Consider the following 19,411-nt stretch of genomic DNA (forward strand, 5'->3'; position numbering starts at 1 on the left):
AAAAAACATCTGATTTCAGGAACTAAGGAATCTGGAAGTCCCATGATGACAAGTTTGGAACGTGAGCTGGGTCAACAAAGCAACGGTGCCGATTAAATTGTGGGCTGGACTGTTGAATGGCAAGGAGCTCGCTGTGCAGCAGATTTTCTTCCCGCATCATGCCCAAGTGCCGATCTGTCCCTTGCTTGAACGGTTGAAGCATCCGTAAACCAGAGATGTTCAGAAAGATGGATCGCCGAAACCCACTTGTAACTGCACCTCTTTGAGCTCCCGGAGAAGGTCCTCGTTGGCCAGGCTCAGCTGCGGAGAGAACATTTCTAGTTTTGTTTGCTATTCACCATGAAAGGATAGCATTTATTTGCAGCCATGCAAGTCACTACAAACGACACTATTTTATTTGCACCCCTGCATGTCACTACAAATGATACTATTTTGTTTGCACCCTGGTGAGTCACTACAAATGATACTATTTTGCACCCTTGTGCATCACTACAAATGACAGCATTTTGTTTGCACCCCTGCAGGTAACTACAATTGATACTGTTTTGTTTGCACCTCAGTGAGTCACTACAAATGATACTATTTTGTTTGCACCCCAGCAAGTAACTACAATTGATACTGTTTTGTTTGCACTTCAGTGAGTCACTACAAATGATACTATTTTGTTTGCACCCCTGCGAGTCACTACAAATGATACTATTTTGTTTGCGCCCCTGCAAGCCACTAGAAATGATACTATTTTGTTTGCACCTCTGCAAGCCACTAGAAATGATACTATTTTGTCTGCACCCTTGCAAGCCACTAAAATGATACTATTTTGTTTGCACCCCTGCAAGCCACTAAAAACTATACTATTTTGTTTGCACCTCTGCAAGTCGCTACAAATGATAGTGTTTTTTTAGCACCTCCCAGGTCAGACAAGACAGTGTTTTCCAGTCTTCAAAACGCAGGTGACAGGATTGTTGGAATGGACGGTAGAGCCATCCCGCATTTTTTTAACCAGAAGCAACCTAGACCTTCTGCGTGAGGACCGAATCCTGGTTTAAAATACGCATGGCCTCATTAACACTCCTGCAAAAACCTCATGTCCCCCCACAACTGCAACTAGTATGAGGCGGGAGAAAGCCACAAACCTTAATGGCGTATTTGTAGGACTGCTCTGCCTCCAGCTGCCTTCCGCCCTGAAAAAGAGCAATCCACAATAAAAGCTACTTGACGAGACAAAAATTGGAATTGTAAAATTCTGAAGTGGCTCAATTATATAGTTTTTTAAAATCAAAACAGACGGTGAAGAGAGGCCCCGCCTGAGATCAAGTGGATTGTCAGCTTCGGAAGGACGAGGAGGACAATGAGAAGGGACGTTGCCGGAGTTTGTTTGACTTTAAAGCCCCTTGGCCCTTTCGGTTTTACTGGAAGCATCCTTGAACCTGTCCGTTTACCCAGTAGAGCTCTGAGGGTGCGCTTCTCAGACGCGCCGAAAACATCTGAGCGCTCGTTTCCAGGACGAGCACCCTTCAATCTGTCCACGGACATCAACACACGACTGCAGAGGACGCAAAAAGGGGCCTGAATCTCTACCGGAGGAAAAGGTGAACCAGGGACTCACCGCCATGCAGACGAGAGCCAGGTAGGCCCAGACTTCAGCGTTGTTGTTGTTCAAAGCGTTGGCCTCAGAGAGGGCGTCCTCGGCCTCCACCATCTCTTTGAGCTTGAGGGGGAAGGAGAAATAGACGAGCGAACAGGCGAACGTCCCGCAAAGCATTTCATAGCCCACCAGGAAGCCCAGCCTCCTAGAATCCCCCATGTATTCCTAGGAGAAAGGGCTTCAGCCCGTGGGAGGAGAGGAGAGGAAACTCTGCACATGTTCAGAAGCCAGTACCAAGCCTTGCCTTATGATGGCTCCACCCACTTTCTGAAAAGCTCAGCAGGCACCACGGGGAGCACGGGCGAGCGCCACGTGGCATCATGTTAGGGAACCCTGTTGTAGGCCGAAGTATTTAGAACGGCGAGTCTCTGAGAACTTCTCTGTCCCACGTCCAGTGGGATCTCAGACTGGACAACTGATAAGTGTTGCCCATTGTGCAGAGCGCAGCAAATAAATGTCAACCCCACCTCTACGGACGCAGCCCGTTTCCTCCTGCAAATGTTGGGGGAGGGCCAATCAGGCAACCTTTCCACACTCTGCTTTTAATACATTTTTGCCGCAGTGTCTTCCAGGTAACTCTGCCCTAAAACCAAGTTCAATCTTCTTTTTAATCCAGGGTCCCCCCCCCCCAGTTCTGCACTAAAACCGAATTCAACCTTCTTTTTATTCTGGCCCTTTCCCCTCCGTTCGGCATTTTGTTACCTCCCGTCAGCAATCAGCCCAGTTTCAGCCTGCTGTTGCCCTGGGTTTGTTGGATGCTGCTTTGCCATGGACTTAAATCACCTCGACTCTGAACACTGAGAAAATCTGGAGTGGCAGGCAAATGCAGAAAGAACGACTTACCCTGTAGCAGGCGATTCCCACTCCAAGCCAGGTCAGGCAGGACGGGGATTTCTTACTTGCCAGCAGGAAGATATACTTTGCCTTGTCGCACTGCCAAAAGAGGAATGAAGGTGTTGTTTCCCGGGCTGTTAGGGTGAGTGGAGAGAGAGCGAGGCTAACAAGGGATGCAGGCAAACGTTTCCAGTTGTCAGCAGGGGCCATTTCGTAGAAAAAGAGGTGCAGGAGCTCATTAGCATAACTCATTAGCATAACTTATTTGCATATGCCACACCCCCTGACATCACCGGAAGTGTGTCAGAAGGCAACGCCCACCGCTCAGGCTCCACTGGACTGTTTTGGATTGCTAGCTATGGGGGGGGACGTGCAGATCTGTCCTCGCAGAGGAGGGAGAGCTTGTACCTGAATAAACCTTGGTCTTAAAGGTACCACTGGTCTGTTTTGGACTGGAAAACAGCGAGCTGCACACACGCTGCCCCGAGCAGGCCAAAAACGCACAAAGGAGAAAGGGAGATGTTTCCGCCACCCCCACCTCCTTATTTTCCAGATAGATGGATCCCAGCCGCAGGTACACGAAATGCATGTCGGACGCATCGTCGACGAAACTGACGGTCCGCTCGTAGCATTCCTTGGCTTCGCCGAACTTCTTGGTCAGGTAGCAGAGGTGCCCTTTCTGGGCCCAAACATCTGGATTCTGCGCGGGCCAGAGGGGCAGAAAAAAAGGAGGGAGATGAGCCTCAAAAGGATTTGCCTGACAGGGAAGCTGAGGCGATGGATATGGGCTGGAGGGGACCGTTGCGTGGATCACCATAGCTAGGTCGCGGGGGGAAAGGTGGGGGGCTAGTTGCCCCCCAAAAAAAGGCTAGGGCACCTTTCAGAGGCGCCTTCCTCGACCTGCGGGAGGGGAACGCGGGTGATACTTGCCAAGTAGTTGATCCGGACCGCCTGTTCGAGGCATTCCTCGGCCTTGTCGTAGTCCTTCTTCAGCAGGTAGGTCTGGGCCAGAGCCAGGTAATACTCACAGCTGGGGCCGCCTTGTGGGCTGACCAGCTCATGCGCCAGCGCCCTGTGGACAAACTGATGAGAGAAACCAGGTCCTGGCAGCTGTGACATGGCAAGCCAACGCTCACAGTGGAGCCGCCGTGCCTCAGGTTCAGTCGTTGACACTGCAGGGCAGGCCCTTCCACGCTGCCAGTTTGGGTGTAGTGATTAGGAGCGCAGACTCTAATCTGGGAGAACCAGGTTTAATTCCCCACTCCTCCACTTGCAGCTGTTGGTGTGACCTTGGGTCAGTCACAAGCTCTCTCAGAGCTGTTCTCTCAACGGCAGGTCTCTCCCCCTGTCCTACCACTACTCCACTCTGACTCTTAATTAAAGACAATTGAAGCCAAATCACAAATCGACTGATAACCTGCCTCGTTCAGTAATTGGCTGAATTACATGCCATTGACCTTCTATTACTGGTGACGTTTTGAGATGATAAAGGACGCATAAGCCAAGTGTACCATTTAATCGAGAAAATCAGCTACCTATTTCCTTTCGCGTTTCCTCTTTTAAAAACACATCCCAACCAGAACATTAGCAAAAATAAACACGTGACTCTGTTTTGCAGCCCCAGAAACTAGATCTGCCCCAGCTCCCCACGGTCAGTTGACAAATCTGATCAAATAGCTCACGGCCCTGTTATCCGGGCAATGATCTTTCACATCCCACGGCCGCTCCACTGCAACCCTGGTGTGGATCCCATGCTCACCTGGAGGGCATTGACATCCATCAAGAAGCGGATCGTCTCCCTGAAGATGGAGACGGGGGCCGGGGCCGGATAGGGCAGGCCACTCTCCGTATCCGGGACAACCACCGGCATCTTGACAGGTTCTGAAACAAAGCAGACAAAATGTAATTGTTTCTCCACTGATCGGGTGCTTCCCAACATCAAACAAGAGGGAAACTGCAACCAAGGAATCAGAGAGAGACCGAGAAAGTCACCATGAAGGAGCTAGAAAAGATCCTGAAGCGTAAGGATGTGTCACTGGAGACCGAGATCGAGATAATTCATACAACAGTATTCCCCACGGCTATGGAAGGGTGTGGAAGTTGGGCAATGAAGAAAGCCAGGAGGACGAAAGTTGATTTGTTTGAAATGTGGTCTCAGGGGAGAGTTTTACAGATACCGTGGACCAACAAAAAGACAAATAAGTGGGTTCTGGATCAGGATCAGGTCAAGCCTGAACTTTCCCTAGAAGCTAAAAGGACTAAACGGTCCTATTGTACTTTGGTCACATCGTCTGAAGAAGTGAGCAGTGACTCAAGAAAGCTCATCCCATGCCACACATGGACTCTTGCTCTTGCTTTTTTCTACTATTTGATTTGAGGAAGAGGCCATGTTTGGTTTCAGCTTTTTAAGAACACCGGAAGGGTCTTGCTGGATCCGATTAGTGAGGGTCTATCTAATCCAGGATCCTGTCTCACACAGTGGCCGGGCAGTTCCTCTGGAAGTCCAACAACAGGGAAGGAGGAAGAGGAGGAGTTGGATTTATACCCCGCCCTTCACTCGGCGTCTCAGAGCAGCTAACAATCTCCTTCCTTTCCTCTCCCCACAACAGACACCTTGTGAGGTACGTGGGGCTGAGAGAGCTCTTTCGAGCTCATGAGAATCAGATTCTCTGCCTTACAGGCCTTGCGGAATTGCATAAGATCCCGCAGGGCCCTGATGTTATTCGGAAGAGAGTTCCACCAAGTTGGGGCCAGAGCTGAAAAGGCCCTGGCCCCGCTTGAGGACAGCCGGATATCTCTATGGCCGGATATCTCTAGGGCAGTTCTTATTTTCTTCTAAGCTAGTAAGTGACTCTGTGTAACTTTGTAGTCTGACAAGCATACACTGAACAAAGGAGCTCTGCTGCATTCGGAGCTTTAGTGCACTCTGCAAAATTTAGGAAGCGATCTGGACTAACACACCAGCTCTCCCAATAGCAGGAACTATCCGCCCCGCCCCCAACACACACAAGCTTGCTGTCTCCCTTCTGTACCTCTCAAAGAAGGCACCCTGAGTTTGCTGGGAGCCACGGAAAGCCTCTTGGAGACCTTGGCTATGGCCCCTTCCTCTTCCGGCCGACGGATGGTGACGGTCGGCTCTGCCGAGTCCGAGCGGAATCTCGAGGGGACTTCCGGAGCATCTTCGGAAACTGAATCCAAAAAGAAACCGGTGTGAATGTCGGTTCGATGGGAACAAGCATCTGAACACATATATGGGCCACATCGTTTGCCGCCTGGGGGAGCCACGCTGAGATCACACCACCCTCCCCCGTCTGAATCCAGTTTTAATTAAGCCAAATAAAGACCGGCTGGACCACCAGAAAGTCGGAAGGAATCGACATCATTGGGGCTGGAGGGGCAGAATACGGCTAGCGGATCTTCCCCCTCACCTTTACGCTCAGATAATCAACATCTCCTGGTGGTCCCTGGCCCAAAGGACACTCGTCTAGCCTCGACCAGGGCCAGGGCCTTCTCTGCCCTGGCCCCCACCTGGTGGAACATGCTCCCCATCGAGATCAGGGCCCTGCGGGATCTTACTCAGTTCTGCAGGGCCCGCAAGATGGAGCTGTTCCGCCGGGCTTTGGGTTGAGGCGGCAGGCGTCCACATATGGCCTCCCCGAGGTTGCCGTCTCCCACCGGCCGTCTCCCACCTGCCATCCATCCAAAACGTCGGCAACCGGCCACGTCCATCGGTATTAATGGGTCGGAACTTCCACCAGCAGCTATGACCACTGTTTTTAAATGTTTATACTGTACTTTTTAAACTTTACTGTAATTGTTGAAGGATGATGTGACCCGCCCTGAGCCCGCTCGTGGGATGGGCGGGATACAAATATGAAAAATAAATAAATGTAAGCGGGAGGTTCTTTTTTTTAAAAAAGGGATTCTACAAGGGTGGTGGGAAGAGGCCTAGAAGACTTCTGATGCGGGCGGGTTACTTACAATGATACCCTGGGACTGGTCTGTGGTACCCAACCTCCAGGTGGTTATACAAACATGAGAACACGGGATAGGTTGTAAGTAAACAAAAAGCAACCGTGGTGTTATTATGTGATCGATTCAACAATTATGATCAAGCATTTCTATTACGGTACAAATTACAAAGCACATTCCAATACAAAATATGGAAATATTTTTACAAATTATTATTTTCTCTTAAGAGGATGGGATACAGAAGGAAAAAAGGGGTAGGGGAGAAATATCAATTCATCAAATTTGTAAAGTATTATGAATTTTTACGTACACGTAAAATCAGATGTATTACCGAATGTATTACATATTTCAAATATAAGAGTAAACTTGAATTTTACGGAATTACAGCATTTGGGATAGATTCTCTCTTTAATAGACAAGAACTTTCCTAAGGTTAACGATAATCTATTAACAATAGAGGAAATTATATCTTTAACAATTCAACAGACCTCTATACTAAAATTAAATCATTGTAAAAACCTTGTTATTGCTTTAATAGTGTATCTAAACCTAAATTTTATTCTTACTAATTATTTAATTACTAGCGGAGTATAGAATAACGTATTGAAACTATAATCAATATCTTCATCGCTTTTAATATATTATATGCAAATGTTTAAAGTGTCCTTGTGAACCAAATGGTCCGTGCTCAAAGTTCCTCTGAATAATACAGCTCAAAGGACTGTGTTAAGCTACTTTGAGCTGTATTATTCAGAGGAACTTTGAGCACGGGCCGTTTGGTTCACAAGGACACTTTAAATAATTGCATATCTTGTATTGGAATGTGTTTTGCAGTTTGTACCGTAATATAAATGTTCGATAATAATGACTGAATAGCTCGCATAATAATATCACGGTTGTTTTTTGTTTACTTACAATCTCCGGGTGGTAGCTGGAGACCTCCCGGAATTACGGTTCATTTCCAGAGTACAGAGATCACTTCCATAGGAGAAAACGGCTGCTTTGGACCGTAGACTCCTCTATAGCATTATACCCCGCTGAGGCCTGTCCTTCCCCAAACCCTCCCCTTTTGAGGCTCCACCCCCAGATCCCTGGGAATTTCCCAACCCAACGAATCTCCGGACTGCAGAGATCAGCTCCCCTGCAGAAAATGGCTACTTTGGAGTGTAGACTCCATAGCATTATACCCCACTAAAGTCCCTCCTCGGGCTCCATCCCTAAATCTCCAGGAATTTCAAAACTGGGAGCTGGCAACACTAGACTAGTCTTCTTAGTATAATGTATTTTGCTTGCTGTGAACGTCAAGCCTTTTGCGGGAAATGGGAGGATTTTTCTGGTTACGTTGCGGCTACTTCGCCGGCTTCTCGTTCGTCATGTTTTCGGCTTACTCAGCTCTTCCTTGGAAAAGGCAACGGACTGCGTTTGCGGGAAGGGGGAGGTGGAGGGCAGCTGCCGGCCTCCGGCCTCAATGCCCTCTGTCAACGATTTCTCCTTGGCCAGCCGGGCCTTCAGGAGTTTGGTCGCTTTCCGGAACGCCATCTCCACGCGGATGTCGTTCTCCTGGATATCGTAGAACAGGCCTGCAGAGGGGAAGCTTTATTTACAAACCCGCAATTAGGGCCATAGCCCCAAAAGGAGTGCAGGTGCAAATACCTCTGGCGCATGAGCGTCACACGGGACACAAATAAGCCTGTGGAATTATTACACTAGCTTTGACTACCTTGTCAACCATCAACATGATCAATGTGTCCTATAACCTGGCCCGTAGCTACGGTGGGGCTACTGGGGGGCTCCGCCCCCTTTCTTAAAGGGCCCCCACTTCTAAAAGGTTCCCCCCTTCTTCCCAAAAGGATACCTTTAAATGCTTTTGAGAAGAAGTGGGAGGGCGGCACGCGCCCCTCTCCCTCCCCTCCTGCAAGATTTAAACAGTCCTGCAGCTGACTGGCAGGGAGGTCGTGGCCCGCTGATCAGCTGGAGGGCCCTTTAAATCTTGCAGGGGGGAGGGAGAGAGGTGTACGCCACCCCCTCGCTTCTTCTCAAAAGCACTTAAAGGATCCTTTTGGGCAGAAGTGGGGAGGGGGACTATGTGCGTGCACTCCAAGCTGCAAGTAATGGCAGCCCCACCAGAAGAAGTAGGAAGAGGAGAGAAGAGCTTGGATTTATACCCCACCCTTCACTCGGAGTCTCAGAGCAGCTTACAAATTCATTTCCCTTCCCCTCCCCACAACAGACACCCTGTGAGGCAGGTGGGGCTGAGAGAGCTCTGACAGAAACTGCCCTTTCAAGGACAGCTCTTATCAGAACTATGGCTTGACCAAGGTCATCCAGCAGGTGCAAGTGGAGGAGTGGGGAATCAAACCCGGGTCTCCCAGATTAGAGTCCGTGCACTTAACCGCTACACCAAACTGGCTCTCAGAAGAATTTTTGCCCCACAAGCCACAAAACCCTGGCTACGGGCTTGCCTATAACTAAACAGGGAAGATCTGGACATATTATCATACCACTCTGCTCAAGAGATGTCTTCTTACGGCACAAGGTGATGTCCTCTGTTACAGGAGCTTCGGAAGAGGGGCACCCCATTAACAAGGTGGCCAGAGCAACACTAATTGACCCCGTACCTAAAATCGTCCAAGCCAGGACGCTGTTGGGGTCCAGACAGGTGGCGTCCTCAAAGAAGACTTCCGCGTCTTCATAATTTTCCAGCATCACCGCCATGATACCGCACATCAGCAAACTGGGAAGGTGAAACCAGAGAAGCGCGTTATGGTGATTTCTGGCTTTCCAATAAGATTGTCCAATTCCTCTTTACTCTGAGCTTTTTAAAAAAAATAAAAGGCGGTGTTGTTTAGTTTGTTAAGGCACTCGTTTAACTGGCTTTATTGATGCGCTCTGGGCTTATGCCAATAAACTCAGAATCAACTTTAAAAGGGGATTAGATAGATTCATGGGGGATAAGTCTCCCAATGGCTTACACTCACATCTGTCCTCGTGATCCCAACTGAAACCAGACCCTCGTCTACCTGAAAGCTGACTTAAAAAAACCCAAACACCTGGAAGTTATGTTCGCAGAACTCCCAGGATCATCCCAGTTCGACCCCAAGATGGAATCAGATGGATCCATCCCAAAGCGGAGAAGAAGGGTATGGAAACGTGACACATGTCCAAATGATGCGCAGGTGCAGAATTTTACCAATGCTGACAAGCACTGTGTGGCGGAGAATCCCAAAGGGCATGAATTCCTTCTGTCATGCACCCAATGTTCCGTAAGACACAGGGGCGCCGCCGAGGACCGCATGCACAGTTGCCCTGCTCGTGCGTTTCTTCTTCTTCAAAAAAGAGGGGAGCGATGCCCCCAAATTGCTAGTAAGCCTCACGTGAAGCGGCGAACGTCCCACCGTACCAACTCTTCCACCGCATGAGTACTGCGGCAACGCATCTGCCCGAAACTAGATCTTCCCGTTTAAATTCGGTAAAGAAGATTCGTTATATAAAAAACCCACTTTCTTCTCCCTTCTCCCAGATGACCCCTCGGGTACCTGGGCAGGTGGTTGTGATCCAGGGCCACGGCCTCCCGGAAGCACTCCTGAGCTTTGAGGTTGTCCTCCATCAGCAGGCAGAAGGCTCCGTAGTCGAGCCAGCTCTGGTTATCCTGCCGGTTACGGGCCAGTCTCTGGACACGGAGAGATACCGGGAGAGGAGTTAGGGCTGTGGGGCTTCGAGCCGACGGACAGAAGATCAGCAGAAGAACCTCCAGTGGGCCTCGGGGACTCATCCCCAATGGCAGGAAGCCAATCTGGCTCTCTCTGATCGGCAGCGGCTCTCCAGGGTCTCAGGCAGAGAAAGGGCATCCCCTACTGGAGTTCGATGCCTCCCAAATCTGCTCCGAGACCTGCAAGGCTCTCGGTTCCTGCAGGCAGTTCCTTTAATGGAGAAGGGAGGGAAAGGGGGAAGAGCCCTGTTCTTTCACCTCCTGGTAGTAAGTCAAGGCCAAGGTGTAGTCCCCATTGGTCTGGGCTTCGCGAGCGAACAGCCGGAGGTGCTCAGAGGTGTTGTAGGTGGGAGGAGGCGGGCTGGGGCGTTGCTGGGTCAGGACCTGCCCGAGAAACACACGGTACATTTTTTTTAAATTACTGATTTTAACCTGAATGCATTGTATTGTATTTTATTATTATTTACCTTGTAAGCCGCCTTGAGTTCCCATCAAACAGAGAGGTAGCTAATGAATGTTTTAAGTAAATAAATAATCAATACACAAATTGTGTGTGTTCTAGACACCCCTGTGTCTCCCCCAACCGCAGGAACATAAGCGCACCACAGTCAATTCTCTCGTCCAGGTTTTTATCCAAACCACCTCAGCACGAGATTCTGTTACATTCTGTTATCTCCAGGGCTATTTTTGGGCAGGAACGCAGAGGATCGGAGTTCCGGCTGGCTCCCGAGTTGGCCACGCCCAGCAGGACCTCATTAGCATAATAGGCCACACCCAACAGCAGAAACTCATTAGGATTGGCTACATTAGGGGTGTGTGGCCTAACATGCAAAGGAGTTCCTGCTACAAAAAAAGGGCCCTGGGTTTTGACAACAAACAAGGTAAACAGAATAACAAGCAAAAGGTGGGTGTGGCTGGATGACCACACTTCTGGTAACATGTGCTAATGTGCTAATGAGCTGTGCTGTCAGGGGTGTGGCCCAATATGCTAACGAGTTCCTGTTGTTGGGTGTGGCCTATTATGCTAATGAGTTCCTGCTGGGCTTTTTCTACAAAAAGAGCCCTGGATCTCTGAATGTAATTGTTCCTTGTTGTTATTGTAATCTTTGAATGTTATTGTTCCCAATTTTATAGGATGTCTCAGCTATTGGTTAGTTTGATTTTGCGTAATCACATCCTACTTGGTCATTTGGCAACTGTACTTTTGTAAATTTTGTGAGTCCATTTGTACTAACTTTGTACTTGATTACAGTGTTGTACTGTTTTCAATAGAGCATTATTGCTGAATTCTTATTGGTGGAACTTTTATATTCTTACTATATAGGATTTGGGAGCCTTTGAGGTGCAGCCCACTTTCGGAGTTGAGTGTTTTAGTTACAGCACCTGATTCAAGGCCACGTGCATCTGATCCACCAGGTACACGTACAGCTCGCTCAGGAAGGCCTGCAGCTGGTCCAGGTTCTCGAAGGCCGTCGTCTTCAAGTACTTCTCTCTCACGATCTTCACCACGGCGTGCTGCAAGGAAGGCGAGAGCAGTGACGTAGGATTGGACCGGCAATGGCTCATTCACTCCAGTGTCACGTTTCACGGATGCTCCCTGGAGGGCCTGCCAACATTCGCACTGGGATGGTGGCAGAGGCCAGCCAGTTCCAAATCCAATGGCAACCGATAGAGGGTTGTTTTTAGCAGGCAGGTGGGAAGTAAGTTTTATGTGGCTGCTTGGTCTCTACCAACAGGCAGGGCCAAACATTTGGTTTGCGGCGAAACACATGTTTTAATCAATTAAATCCACGGATCACTTCGGAGACCAAAGATTCGTCGGCTCCCCATTCCCAAAACTAGTCATATCCTTTTAAATTCGGTAAAGAAACGCCTTGTTTTAAAACACTTTCTTCACCCAAAGAGTAACTAACACTTGGAATTCACTGCAACAGGAGGTGGTGGCAGCTACAAGCAAAAACAACTTCAAGAGAGGATTGGATAAACAGATGGAGCATGGGTCCATCAGTGGCTATTAGCCGTAAGGTATAGATGGAACACTCTGTCTGGGGCAAGTGATGCTCTGCCTTCTTGGGGCTTGGGGGAGTGACAGTAGGAGGGCTTATGGGGTTCTGGCCCCACTGGTGGACCTCCTGAGGGCCCCTGGGTTTTGGCCAAGTGTGACACAGAGAAGTGGACTGAATGGGCCACTAGCCTGATCCAACATGGCTTCTCTTATGTTCTTATGTCTGGGGCAGTGATGCTCTGCCTTCTTGGTGCTTGGGGGTTGACAGTGGGAGGAATTCTGGAGTTCTGGCTCCACTGGTGGACCTCCTGATGGCCCCTGGGTTTTGGCCGCTGCGTGACACAGAGTGTTGGACTGGATGGGCCATTTGGTCTGATCCAACATGGCGTCTCTGACGTACTTAAGTTCTAAAAAGTCATTGTGGGCTTCAGCCACGGATGGAAGAACTGGGACCTGGGCGACTCCCCAGAGCTCCGTGCCAATACCTTAAGTTGCTCCTTGAAAGCGAAATATTTCCCCGAGCTGTTGAGCTCGTAGTTGAGCTGGCATTTTTGGTCCTCCAGGTTCTCGGTGTCGACCGTGACGCTTTCAGCCTGCTGCCTCCCAAAGAGCTCGTGGTACTCCTCCAGGATGGTCTCGGCGATGCTGATAACCTGAGAGTGGTAATCTTCCACGGCCTTAAAAAGAAATAGAAAGATTTTGGCACACAGAGAGCAATTTGTCTGGACCTACTGTGGGAATGAACCGCACCCAGCTGATACGGCATTTCTGGCCAGGGAGGTAGCAGTAGGGATGTCCGTCGTTTCCGGAACTACCTTGAAGAAGCCAGAGAGGTGGGGGCAGAACAAAGACCTACAAGGCAGGGACAGGACTTGATATACTGTCCTCTGCAAAAACCTTTTGAATAGCAAACCTGGGAAATGCACGCAAACCTTCCAAAATAAATGCTACACCAGAGGAGAAATTGTGCCCGTTTGTGCCTATTTTATGCTGTCGCACAACTGGCTTGGTGCAGAAACTGGCCGTGGTGGGATTTCGTTTTTTTCCGCCCGCACTGAGCACACATCGCCCGTTCTGCTCAATACCTTCTTCGCTCCTGTAGTCTTTCGAGGCAGCTGAGGGCGCGGGGGGATCATTTCCTGCACCCTGCATGTGGAAGACAAATATAAAGAGCTTCTGAACTCTCTAACAAAGAACAGCCTGCAGCTTATTCCCACTAGAAACCTATGCTGGCTTTCGGGTCCCTTTTAATTCTCAGGGCTTTCCCCAAAGAAAGAGACACTGCTGGCCAAGGGTGCAGAGAAGTCACTGCTAAGGGCTTTCCCACATTCGCATTTTCCTTCCTGGTGCGTTCCTGTTTTTTACCTGTTCCACACATGTTTCGCTCCCTCTAGTGGTCGATTCGATATTACATCGGGCTACGTAAACTGCAGGTTTTTATGCCGGACACAAGCCAATGTAATATTGAATCGAGAAGATGCATAATATGTGCGGGACACACACAGACGCAATAGCCAGGACAATGAGGATGTGGAAAAGCCCTAAGATACAACCTGTCCTCCTACGAACACATATTCCGCAAGTCCCCTGAGTTCCTTGACAAGTTGGAACAAGGCAGTTCAGTCTATATATTTTAGGGACTGCACCCAGATGGAGTGGAGATAGATGGAGGTGAGAACAACACAGATTGAGCTCTTGCTTATGCAGGGAGCAGTCTGGAGGGGTTGGAGGCACCAGTGGGAAGGCCCCGGGACTCCTTCAAGACCATTCCTATCAAAGAGCTTAGGCAGGTGTTAGCAACAGGCCAATAGGAAGCGGCGTGCAGCTGCCAAGGGGTGGCCCTACTGATCCAGCCGAAAGGCACTGTTGTTGCGGAACAATTTTTGTTTATCCTCTCTACACTGCCACTGGAAACCTGGAATTGCAGGTGAGAGGCATGGGGAAGTGGCATACCTGGTCCACAAAGGCTTATCTTACTTCTGGCGTAGCCCCCCCTTCCCCCCATTGATGCAGCCCTCATCCCAGCCATTTTTGCTAATTATGTTGCCCAAGGCGGCTTCCGAAATAAAGCCGAATAACAACACCAAGCTTCGGAAGTTCTTCATCAGAATCCCAGCCTTCAAAACCCAGCCGGAGCGTAGACACAAACGGTCGAACGGCTCGAAGCAAATCTAACCGTTTTCAGGCTCAAAGGCCACAGTTTAAAAGGCCGCTAAGAGATCCACCCCTTAATTAAAATCCTGGGTGAACCAAAACATTTTGCCCCTCTGCCTAAGAGAGACCAGGTGAGTCTCAAGGGGAACGGTGTTCTGCAAGCGAGAGGTCACCACCAAAAAGGCCCCGTCTGATCCAAACGCAACTCGAGTCACTCCAAAGAACTCCCGCTCACATCGAACAAAGTCTGCACCCTATGCAGTGCCCCTTGACTCTCCAGCCCGCCCCCCCAAGCCTCCCCCATGCTCACCGATTAGCAAGTTCCTCCGGCAAACGCTTGGGCACCAAGGCTTTGTGCAGCGCAAATTCCAGCACCAGGAATGTCCCGGCATCCGCATATTGCTGCAATAGACAAAGAAGGGGGTGCACTTCAGCGGCTTCTGCCTCTGAGCCTCTGCTGCTGTGTGTGATGATGCTGGGGCCGGGGTTCATTTACAAAAAAAAATGGAGGACACCCTCCAACCCCCACCCCCGCAACCTTTTTGATGCGGAAAAAACAAAGCTGCAAGGCGGCTGCATCCTGCACATGCTCAGAGGCACTGTTATTCACTCCGAGCTTTCATGTGACCCCAAGGGCTGAGGGCCAGAAGTCTCCAATTAAGCCCCATATAGTTTGGGGAGCGTATTTACCTGCCCTTCCACGTTCTGACACAACGACATGGCGGCTTCGACGGCGATCTCGGACCCTTGCACTTTCACAATAGTGGACAGCTGAAAGGGGGCAGAAAACAGGACGGTTCTGCTCTGCTGAGACCACAACTACGTCAATCACCAAGTTCCGGGATTGAGACCCCCCCAAATCAAATTGATTTCTGCTGCTCGCTCTCTGTGGCAACCAGAGGTGGGCAGACGGGGCAGTGAGCTGTGCCTGGATTAGCACACCAAGGCCCCACAGATTTTAAGCACCCTGGGCACGGTTAAAATTTGTGTCTTTGCTGACTGGCAAAGTCTTGGGTGTGATATCACACTGAGGTTCAGGTTTCTGAGGTTCAGCACACCCTAGGACCTCTCTTGGCTCTAGATTCCTGAGGTTCAGCACACTCAATGAAATTGCTGAGCAGTCGGGTTAGAACGGATAAAAGGACATCCTTCTTCACCCAAAGAGCAATTAACACGTGGAATTCATTGCCACAGGAGGTGGTGGCAGCTACAAGCATGGACCGCTTCAAGAGGAAATTAGATAAGCATATGGAGCAAAGGTCCACTGGTGGCTCTTAGCCACAAGGGATAGATCGAGACTCTCGGTCTGGGGCAAGTGACGCTCTGTATTGGTGCTTGGGGGGGGGCAACAGTGGGAGGACTTCTAGTGTCCTGGCCCCACTGCTGGACCTCCTGATGGCACCTGGTATTTTTGGCCACTGTGTGACAGAGTGTGTGACTGGATGGGCCATTGGCCTGACCCAACATGGGCTTCTCTGATGTTCTGTTCTAGAGCCAGGAGAGGTTTAAGGTGCTGGGTTTTTGCCCTGCCTGGAACATAAATATTCAAGCGAGTCAAGCTCAGAGGAATACCACAGAATACCAGCTTCTGGAGACAAAGAATGGGGGAGACTTTGGCCTCTGGGCCTTGCTAGAGGCCCTTCTGGAAATATCTAGCAGAGCAGTGTGGGAAATAGATGGTTGGACGAGACTGGCCCGATCCAGCAGGGCTTTTCCTACCTCCTTCCAAATTTGGCTAATCTCCCCTGCTCCTCCTACTCGCTAGGGAAGATTAATGAAGGTGATAAAAGACCAGAAATCAGTGACAAGTGTCCTTCCCTATGGCACGACTTTTGTTCTTGAACCACAAAGGCTCTCTCTTTCTGTTATGTATTGGGACTGGAACATTCCAGGACTGTTTTTACCAGAGACTGTCTGAGCTTGGAGCTCTAGAACAATAGTCCACCAGGACTCTGGAGATGGCCAATGAGGAATTAACGGTTCTGACAATGGCCTGTCGTTGGTAGTTTGGGGAAGTGGGCGGTGTTGCCCTCGGTCCTTGCATTGTTCTGGCTGGATCACTAAGACGCCTAGGATCCATTAGAAGCTTTGTTAGCGGCATACTTGAGCCTGAACATTTACTGAGATCAGCGTCCTATCTGAATGTACTGTCTTTCATGACTTGTTGTAAAAAGCACTTTATGAACAAGAGAACTTTTGTACTACTCTGACATTTCCCGAGGAAGATCCAATTTTGAAACGTTGTTATGTAATCCGGAGACGACGTTGACGATGTACCTTTGCACTAGGATTTTCTTCTGATTTGTAGGAACTGATTTACTGCCTTGTAGTGCTTCCGGACTGTAATACATAGTAAGCGTTTTCTTTGCAGGTCTTGTTGACTGCTTGATTTGTGGGTCAGACACTCACAACTGTCTTCTTTACACTTCTCTGAATCACTAATAAAGCAGAGCTGATCACTAAGCTTGGGGTCGGACCATCCACGGAACCCAGCATTTAACACTTTCCCGAGAGGAGAGAGAAAGGGAAAAGGAGAAAACCAGCCCTTCTCACCTCTCCTGCCTTGGGGTGCGTCAAGGCTGAGCGGGTGAGCAGCTCTTGACGAGTGGGGAGCCACCGCAGCCAGAGAAAAAACAGGTTGCTTACCTGTGACTGGTGATCTTCGAGTGGTCATCTGTGCATTCACACCATGGGATCTAGTGCGCACGTGCTCTATCCAGCGCATGCGCACTAGATCCCATGGTGTGAAGCACAGAGACCACGTCGAAGATCAGCCGTCGCTGCTGGGCCTGGTAACACCGTAACCTGCTGACCACTGGAAAGTATCGCCGGGCTGTTCCCCCATCCGGTTTGGTCACTATCCGGGGTGGCATGGAGACGACCAGGAAGATCGGGAGCACAAGCTCGCTGTCACACCTTGTACCCAAGCGTCCCCAAACAATTATTTCGCCGCAAACCCATAGGTGACTTCCGCCCTTTGCCGCAGTCCTGACCTTTCTCACAACGTTCTCCCGACCCGGTTTCTCGTCCTTCATATTCTTCCCCACAACTTTGGCATGCGGTCCCGCTGCCCCAAACCTGTTGCCAGCCAAGTGGTGGCCTTCGCGGAAGAGGCTGGCAGAGCACTTCGTCTGAAAGGAAGACAACAGACAGGGAATCACAGCAATGGAGGCCTGGCAGATAACCAACACAAGTACGGCAAACTCGGGAAGCATTGCTCTGCAGAAGGGGGAAGCGGTTGTCCTCGGGGATATGGCCTACAGCACCCAAGGATCATTTCACAACCCATGAATGCATGAGGAAGAAGAAGAAGAGATCGGATTTATACCCCGCCCTTCACTACCCGAAGGAGTCTCAGAGTGGCTTACAATCTCCTTTCCCTTCCCTTCCCCACAACAGACACCCTGGGAGCACTGTTCCCTCTAAGCTGAGTTAGTGTGAGCTAGCTCACAGTTTTTTAGCCTCCAGCTCCCACATTTTTGTCTTAGCTCAGGAAGGAGGGCTCCAGAGCAAACTACTTTACGCAGCAGCCAAATGGCTCGCTCACAACTTTAATGCCAGTTGCTCACAAAGTACCATTTTTGCTCACAAGATTCCACAGCGTAGAGGGAGCATTGCCTGTGAGGTCGGTGGGGCTGAGAGAGCTCTTTCAAGAACTGCCCTTGATAGAACAGCTCTGAGAGAACTTGTAACTGACCCAAGGTCACACCAGCAGCTGCATGTGGAGGAGGAGTGGGGAATCAAACCTGTTTCTCCCAAATTAGCAGTGCTGCTAGTGCCTTGAATTCGTCCTTTGCAAACTGACACTCCTTCAGAAGATACTCCATCATCCTCAGTGAGCAAAATCATAACACTGGGAGAAGGAGTCAAGAAGTATAGGGGAGCCCTTATCTTAACAAAACAAAGGCATTCTAGTTCAAGTCTAACTTTGGGGGAAAGGGACTCTCAGAAACGTGGAAAATAGCTAGTTCAAGTCTAACTTTTGGGGGAAGAGAGAAACGTGGAGAATAGCTAGTTCAAGTCTAACTTTGGGGGGACTAACAGAAATGTGGAGAATAGCTAGTTCAAGTCTAACTTTGAGGAAAGGGATTCTCAGAAACGTGGAGAATAGCTAGTTCAAGTCTAACTTTTGGGGGAAGAGACTCTTGGAAACGTGGAGAATAGCTCGTGGTAATTAAAAGCTGTGTGGGGTTGTGGTGTAGGGAGATCGTTGCCACCCAGTGATCCCCCAGAGTAAAGACCAATGTAGAGATGAACACTCAGGGTGGAGACGGACAAGCTCGAACCTGTTTCCCCATCCCATCCCCGGGGAGTTCCACCTTGCACCCTACGGGACAACTCTGCACAGCGCGGGTTCCTACCTACCCTATCATACACATCGCTTTCATAGTAGGGCACGACCCGGAACGCGCCCCGGATGCTCGTCACCCCCGGGTACAGCAAGGGCAGCATGTTGACGTAAGCCACCCCGTGGAAAGAAATTGACTCTTCCTCTCCTCCGGCGCCGCCGGCGCTGCCACCACCTCCCTAGAACAGAGCGATAGATTTAGACGTCACGTTTCTTCCCTTTCCCGCCATCCTAAAGACAGATGCCAACAAGAAATTTCCCCCATCCCTAGCAAAAACAAACTTGCTGGGGCGCGGAGGGGGGGGGACCTAGCATACCAGAGACAGATTGTATCCTCACCTGCACATGCAACAAGCCCCACCCCTTGCTCCCAGCAGCCCTCAGTCAGAGCAAGAAGCAGCCAGGTAAGTTGCAGAGCTCCCCCCGGCCCAAAACAGTCCAGTGGCACCTTTAAGACCAAGTTTTATTCAGGTACAAGCACTCCCTCCTCTGCCAGGACAGATCTACACGTTCCTCCCCCCCTCCAATAGCTAGCAATCCAAAACAGTACAGTGGAGCCTGAGTGGTGGGTGTTGCCTTCTGACACACGTCTGGCGATGTCAGGGGGTGTGTCATATGCAAATAAGTCATGCTAATGACTTGTGCTAATGATCTCCTGCACCTCTTTTTCTACGAAATGACCCCTGATTACAACTGCTCCCTTTTCCCATGCCCACCACTCCCGCCCGGCCACAAACATTATCA

At 49.9% G+C, this 19,411-nt stretch overlaps 1 protein-coding gene across 1 annotated transcript in view; it reads right to left on the reverse strand.

Moving 5' to 3' along the window:
* Positions 1–219: 219 nt before the first annotated feature.
* CFAP70 (cilia and flagella associated protein 70) overlaps positions 220–19,411 on the reverse strand; it is a 34,412-nt gene continuing 15,220 nt past the window's right edge. Inside the window, 19 exon segments of the mRNA XM_015419405.1 lie at positions 220–300; positions 1,134–1,181; positions 1,607–1,708; positions 2,489–2,578; positions 3,018–3,179; positions 3,410–3,562; positions 4,239–4,360; positions 5,512–5,667; positions 7,840–8,031; positions 9,070–9,185; positions 9,988–10,121; positions 10,419–10,544; positions 11,544–11,675; positions 12,651–12,842; positions 13,251–13,311; positions 14,630–14,721; positions 15,010–15,090; positions 17,313–17,450; positions 18,685–18,812. Coding sequence (XP_015274891.1) covers positions 220–300; positions 1,134–1,181; positions 1,607–1,708; positions 2,489–2,578; positions 3,018–3,179; positions 3,410–3,562; positions 4,239–4,360; positions 5,512–5,667; positions 7,840–8,031; positions 9,070–9,185; positions 9,988–10,121; positions 10,419–10,544; positions 11,544–11,675; positions 12,651–12,842; positions 13,251–13,311; positions 14,630–14,721; positions 15,010–15,090; positions 17,313–17,450; positions 18,685–18,812 — 2,306 coding nt within the window.

Source organism: Gekko japonicus, unplaced genomic scaffold, assembly GCF_001447785.1.
Source record: "Gekko japonicus isolate JY-2015 unplaced genomic scaffold, Gekko_japonicus_V1.1 scaffold513, whole genome shotgun sequence".
NCBI lineage: Eukaryota > Metazoa > Chordata > Lepidosauria > Squamata > Gekkonidae > Gekko > Gekko japonicus.